Source organism: Glandiceps talaboti, chromosome 13 (genome assembly GCF_964340395.1).
Source record: "Glandiceps talaboti chromosome 13, keGlaTala1.1, whole genome shotgun sequence".
In the NCBI taxonomy this organism is placed as follows: domain Eukaryota; kingdom Metazoa; phylum Hemichordata; class Enteropneusta; family Spengelidae; genus Glandiceps; species Glandiceps talaboti.
Genome location: NC_135561.1, coordinates 6084675 through 6092239, shown reverse-complemented (window position 1 = coordinate 6092239; position 7565 = coordinate 6084675). Strand labels below are relative to the sequence as shown.

At 38.2% G+C, this 7565-nt stretch overlaps 1 protein-coding gene across 1 annotated transcript; it reads right to left on the bottom strand.

Moving 5' to 3' along the window:
• Positions 1–4829, bottom strand: LOC144444974 (cytochrome P450 2U1-like). The gene is made up of 4 exons (XM_078134524.1): positions 4514–4829; positions 2883–3360; positions 1019–1506; positions 1–199 (listed from the first exon to the last, which is right to left on the bottom strand). Exons 1-4 carry the CDS (start codon positions 4827–4829, stop codon positions 21–23), a joined length of 1461 nt encoding a protein of 486 aa, XP_077990650.1. The 3' UTR covers positions 1–20.
• Between the last annotated feature and the right edge of the window lie 2736 nt (positions 4830–7565).

The following is a 7565-nucleotide window of genomic DNA, read 5'->3' as shown; positions in this document are numbered from 1 at the left end:
TTGAACACTTCTCATGTTCTTCAACGCTTCAGAATGCATACGTTGTAAGGTTTAGGCGAACAGATTAGTCCATTCACTCGTTCTGTTGTCGGCGGTGGCGTACCATTGGGCAATTTGAATGTATAATGCTGCATCAAGGTAGTAAAGAACAGAAACAACTCCATCTTAGCCATCTGTAATCCTAGGCATATCCTGGGACCTAGTATATAAAAATACAAATGTCATAAGCTAAAATAGGTAGTTTGTTTTCTATTTTATCTGCATATAAACTCAAATGTGTTTTCAAAACCTATCAAAATCGTTTAAAAAGTACACTTGATTGTTTGTCTGTCTGTCTGTCTGTCTGTCTGTCTGTCTGTCTGTCTGTCTGTCTATCTAACTACATTGTTCCAAACCAACATATACATATATGGAGATGGTCATTTAATATGTGCATGTAAAATGTTATTGCATGTATTACCCTTTTTCTTGTTTTCCACGTGACTCTGTGTTTGTGTACATCCGGGCGTTTTTATGTTAGAAGTGGGAAAACCTGGAGGGACATGTAGGGGGGATTGTTTAATGACATCCGTATTTGTCTAAACAATTAACGTTTCATAAATTATAACTTAAGAAAGAGAAGGGGAATACACAAAGACCCATTCACCTGTCTCCTCTATATCATTTGCAGTCTGTTTACTGTACTGTTTTGTTACATGTATTTACTTAACTAATTCCTTTTCCTCTCTTGATATTACAATTTTATTTAATTTTCGACTTCTGGGAAAAAAATATGTGTGTATTGATTCACATCGTTATTACATGTAACCGTTAGCTGTCGTCCCTCCTAGCAGGCCCTCGTATCCAACACCAGTCTTGATTACCGTTGGATACTTAGGCAAGGCAGTGTAACAGCCAATGATGTCTCACAACAGCACAGTAAACAGCAGGCTATATTTTTGGTGTAATATTGCCTTTGGGACACTTATCATGGTAAATAGAGTAGTGAGGGACAATTCTAAATCAAACTGAAACTTACCCATGCTAAATGGTATAAACTCTTCTTTCTCCATAACATTACCATCATCTCCAATAAACCTCTCAGGCTGAAATACTTCTGGATCTGGCCAAAGTGTAGGATCGTTTAGGACTGCCCACAGATTTGGTATGATGTATGTATCCTTTGGAATGAGGTAACCACGCAGAGTGACATCGGCTGTCGTGGAATGTGGTACGGAGAGTGGTATAACAGCGCTTAAACGTTGAACTTCATAGATGGTGGCTTCGGTGTATGGTAGTCGCTTTCTGTCAGTCATACTTGGAGAAGTTTCACGTCCAAGAACTCCATCGATTTCCCTTTGTACGTTTTGTTGAATTTCAAGATTCATAGCCATGTAAAGAATTGCCCAACTCAGAGTAGAAGCAGTTGTGTCTGAACCGGCACCAAACAATTCAGAAATGAGAATAATCAAGGTTTCTTCATCCATGGTTGTTTCGACGCCATTTTGTTTTCGTGACGTCATTTCCCTTTTAAAGAATTTGAAAAAAGAGCTCTATGAGTTTGTTATGTGACAAGTCTGTGTCATTTACACGTAGACAATCGCAGCTAAAGAAGGCTGGGTGATTTAGCCAAGAATATGCTAGGTAAATTATTTATGCACTGAGTTCGGAATGAATACAAAACAAGACTCTGAAATACGCTAAACATGCTAAAGGACTGGCCATATTCCTAGGCCTAGACAGGTCGGTGGATTTGTGGTGGTGGTGGTAGGGTTTAGAATTGGAAGAAGGGTTCATCATGTACCAATAGCACAGCCATCAGATGTGCTGACCTTATACTAAAATTATGTCATTTATTTTTTACAGAACACTGAACCCTATATATAAGTAGTGGTGTCTGATATAGGATAATGTTGTCTTGTAAGGCCGGGAATTATTGCCTAAAACGATCTGGATAGCCTAAAAATTATCTTTAAGTACCTGAAAACGACAGAACTTCTATAAGAGACCCGTCCTACACCCAATGAGAGGTGGAAACATATAATACATTTCATTTCAAACTCTTTCCCCTAGCTTTACTATCAAGATGCTATTAATCGCAAACTGGTGCTGTCCCGTAGAGTATTTAATAGGTGAGACATAGTCAAACTCTCTGGGTCACAATGGAATTGCCTGACTTGAGTGTTAGAAATAAGTGATAGGGAGTCAGCCTATTTTGGTTTTTACAGAGAGAAGGAGTGAGAGACTTTTTTGTCTGTCCGATAGAAATATCCCCATCTTGTCGGAGAATATGATGAGTCCCTAAAGGGTTATGTTCACTTTTCCAGGGGTGTAGATGACTAATTTTGAATTCTTTAAGGTTGAGAGGGATTGATTTAGTACAGCTACTTGCACTTCTCATGACACGAGAACATCAATATCTGCATCAACTGTGCCCTAAAATTGGACCGCACCAAAAGGAATCAATGTTTTTTGTAACATTTACAATTAAATAGAAGGCATATGTTAGCAATCAAAATGGATTTGAGTGAATACTATGAGCACAACAGCTAGTATCGATTTAGTATTGGCCAATGTGTGCTTACAGGCTGGTGTTCATTTCGCCGATTCTTATATACAATTTCAGACCACTATATTTAAAGTCTCGGTTACCCAGACTCTCACCACTTGGGGTTCTACTAAGAGACTACCAAGACGAGAGTCTCGTAGTAGAGCCCCAGCGGTGAGAGTCTGGGTAATCTAGATTACTATATTACTACAGTGGTCTCGAATAAAGTGAAATATCATCTATTTAACAATATCAGTCGACGTTTTGTTGATTTACAAACAAATGGTGTAGTACATATGGCAGAATGCATCTAGTGTTTATGTGTTCATCGACATATTATTTAAATATGACCTACTTCAGATATGAATCCATCAGGTCTCTTGGTTTAGATTTGGAGCGAAACGTTTTCCAATGGTCCGTTATAAGAGAACCTATGAAATCCTGGAGACGTTGCCGTGCATCGGACATGAATGTATGAGTTTTATTAACGCCTGGTATGAATCGAAGAAATGGTAGAAATGCTGCGACTGCTGTATTTCCCGTTTGAGCTACTGAATTCTTAACAATCTGGTTCAATTTTACGAATGACGGGTCGTCGTAGGTGTAACGCTTTCCAAATGAAATTGAACAAATGACATTGGTCGTTGCAAGATTTAGACCGAGCGATGGATCCATTGCATTTCCTTTATGGTCATCAAAAATAGTCATTAATTGGTTAGCTTCATCCATAATCTTGTCTTCCAGTACTGCCTTACCCATGCCAAAATCCCGAAGCGTGGATAAAGCAAAACGTCTATGTTCTTTCCATGAAGCGTTGTATGCTCTAACCACACCTGAAAAAAAGGTTATGTCTTGACTATTAATTCTTGACTATTAATTCATTGTATATGTGTAGGTTGTCAACATGTTTTCGTTTCATTTAAAGAGTTATTGACAACGATATACATACATACATACATACATACATACATACATACATACATACATATATACATACATACATACATACATACATACATACATACATACATACATACATATCATATAATTGATAAATAACCAATCTTTGGCAAGAATGTCTCATCTATTTGATGGTCACAGTAGGAGAAATTTCACGTTTGGTTCAAGTCGAGCTCACAAGGAGAAATCTCACGTTTGGCTCAAACCTATATTTGAGATAATTGTCCAGAGGTGCTTTTCAGTCCAATATTTATGGGTGACCCTGAAACGAATGACAGCATTTCTAGTACGTAAACAGTGGAATGACACCCCTTTCTACATTCAGTTAGTCCAATGACACCCTCTGCACTGTACATCCAGTGGAATGACAGCCACCACTCTATAAATTAAGTGGAATGACAGCATTTTCAATACTTTGAAACTGGAATGACAGCATTTCCAGTATGTAAACAGTGGAATGATACCCCTTTCTGCAATTAATTAGTTCTGTCATTCGGGTTGTCATTCGTTTTAGTGTCACCCAATATTTATTTGATCAGCAACAGAAACGCCCGGCCACCGTGATGACTGGTGAGCACAATATTTTTTTAAATAATGACATGTAGGAGGCCATTTTACAGGCATAAGATTCCAAATCATACAGTCAATTAATTCCCATGCCTTCGAATACTTTAATATTATGGTCTTCAATACACCAAGCTTTCTGTCAATGCAAACATGTTTGGAATTTACATCCACATTGTAACCCCCCTCCCTAACACACACACACACACACACACAGTGGGGGCGTTATATAAATTATCTATACCTCACGGCGGCGATCACCCTGTCCCTGAACAAAAACAAACAACACAAAACGATGGAAATAGAGGTAAATAAAGACTTCTAGCCTCTTTCACCACACCAGAATTTAATCAGATGGTTCAAACCATGAGCAAAATATTTCGTACCCCCTCCCCTCAGACCATCAGAATTTTCCAAGCCCCCTTCGCAGCGCAAAAAACCATCATGTGACACTATGTTTACCTTTGTCCAAACGAAATATTCGCTTGATGTTCGTAGGTCGGCCATTGAAGTAGTCAGCTCGTTTGACCAGAGCTTCCTTGATGACATCATAACTATTTAGGACAACTACCAGATAGCTTCCGAACATAATACTGTAGACATCGCCATACTTCCTACCAAGCTCAGTCAGAGTAATATCCATCTGTTTGCCAGCAAGGAATGGAAGTGAACCAAGGATAGGCCATCCAGTTGGTCCTGGGGGCAGGTTTGGTCTACGCCATCGCGAAATGAGAAATACTATAACAAGCATGATTGTTGCTAGTAAAATTGCAGCCATGTTCATGGACCTTGACAATACACTGAAGGCTAAACTGTGACACTTAATGAAATCAAAATGTTTCGGTCATACGACTTATGCCCATTAAAATTCACCTTTAACTTTACCTAGCTTTTGCCTGTAGGTGAGACACACTGTTGTTACACGTCATGGCTAAGGGGAGAACCACTTGATTTCTGGAGGGGGGGGGGTATTTTGGGGGGAAAATCGTCGGTAGGTGAAGGAGAAAAAGAAATAATTTGATCCCATAATGGCTTGAGAAAAAATAATTGTTCCATTAGACAGAAGTAAAAAAAAATTGTTGCGAGAAAAACATTTGCATTACTGGATAAAATAATTTGATGCAGGACAGACAATAAATAAAAAAGTTGTGTCACAGAGCGATGGGAAACAAATTTGCTGCCATACTCACTCCCCCCCCCACCCACAGAAATCAAATGGTTCTCCCCTAAACTGCTGTCAATACCATTATTATGGGATACGCGTCCTCGAGAGGCCTTAAAGTTAGAAGAAGGCAACAAAGTCTCACTGTACCATGAGAATAAACAAGAGAAGTGCAAATAATGTGCAGATAAATCAACGTCATACAAACCAACCCCAGTCAGTTAACAAATCATTGGGTTTATCGATAAACGACAAAACATGTCACGTCATGTCAGGATAATAACAATTTTTGAAAGTTGATTGTACTCCGAGACCGGTACCACAATGTAATACGAAATGGAGCTGGATTCACTTTTATCATGGTCCTGTTACGATCCAGAAATGTCATATTTGGAATTTTGGCATATTTTACCTAAATTAACGTAAAATTCACATTAATACTACTTACTCACAGACAGGAGCTAACAACGGCGTAATCTACACATATGTTGATTTATCTACTAATCCTGTACTATTTACATTTACCTCTAGTAGCTAACAAATGTTTTGATAAAACAACATATATTAGTTCTTGTAAGCAAGACAACTTGTTGATTACCGAATTCAAATTAATACTTAATTTTTCAATGCGTGCTCAACACTTGTCTTGCACGTGAACAATTTACATATGGCATGATCTTGAACCTCAATCTTAAATATTCTGGTGGAAAGTTCACCATGTCTTCTAGAACAATGAATCTAGGTGAGAGGTCATTTATTTATAGCAAACTATGTTTACAAAAATGACATCACCATAATTTCAAGGTGACAACTAGAACTTATATGTGAGGGACATGGAGAAATAATCTTTGCTTTTAGATTTTGATTACAACGCAACTGTTAGTGTGTGGACTCTCTCTCTCTCTCTCTCTCTCTCTCTCTCTCTCTCTCAATCTCTCTCTCTCTCTCTCAATCTCTCTCTCTCTCTCTCTCAAACTCTCTCTCTCTCTCTCTCTCTCTCTCTCTCTCTCTCTCTCTCTCTCTCTCTCTCTCTCTCTCTCTCTCTCTCTCTCTCTCTCTCTCTCTCTCTCTCTCTCTCTCTCTCTCTCTCTCTCTCTCTCTCTCTCTCTCTCTCTCTCTCTCTCTCTGCCTGAGTGTAAGAGCGTACGTGTATGTGACGATACCTGTGTGGCTAATTCCTAACTTAGACAAGCTCGTAGATCCTGGTACCCTAGAAAGACAGTTAGAGTGGAAAATCGCTTACGTTACGTTCTGTCGATCTACCCACAACTACCATACTTAGACACTGAAACGTTATAAAGCCACCCCGGAACGCAACAGTGATAGACGCAATCAGATAATTTCAAATAAGAAAGTTGATATTAATAAGAAAGTTGATGTTCTTTTCACAGTGAATGGGTTTCATAAATGATTTTTCTGTTGCCTTCTATATTATACTTACTCCGAATTAGATATTATATATGTGTGTGTGTGTGTGTGTGTGTGTGTGTGTGTGTGTAAAATTAGTATTTTGTTTAACTTACCGACAACACCAACCATTAATACGTTTATGTAGATTATCCATTTTGTGTCGATCTCATTTCTATTGTGATTGTAATCAGCAAAGAATTCCTTGACATTGATCACCAGAGGCTACATACAAAAATTAAGTCCAAGACAGAACAATATCACACAAAAATTACACACGACGATCACGAATTTCATGCACCTTGAACAAACAATATTGTATTCCTTCTCGGTTTGTCTGACCCTGGAATTCAAATTAGTAAACATTACTTATATGTTACCCCCCCCCCCAATAAAAAAAGAAATTAAAACACATAAAAAAAACAGAAACTGGAAACAACCATAGACGTCTATGAAATAACAAAAGCTACTTGTACCCCAAAATTGGTAAGTTACTACGTACGGTGTCGTTAGTACAGTAATCAGCATTCTTGAAATCTCCGGTAATCGTGCGCTTTTGTGCGTGGTAACCTTCGCCTATCAACAGTTACCATGTAACCGTGGTAACGGCAACACTGTGTTATCATAATGCTTACCAGAGACAATGACGCTGACAGACAATGGCCCAGTATGACAAACTATAATTGAGTGTGTGGAACAATTGCTCTAGCTCGATTTATACTGCCTCCAAGCTTATTTTTATTATTATTATTTCGGTCATGACAGACATACAGACCTAGAGTGAACTCAGGGTATATGTTGTTAAACTAAGAGTACATTTGTACATGATAATGGTGTTATATCTCAGTTAAAATGCCAATCATCTTAAGTGTATATTGTGTTGTCTCGTCTACACTATCATTATTTTTTTCTTTTAGCTATTATTATTTTTGCTGCCATTTATTT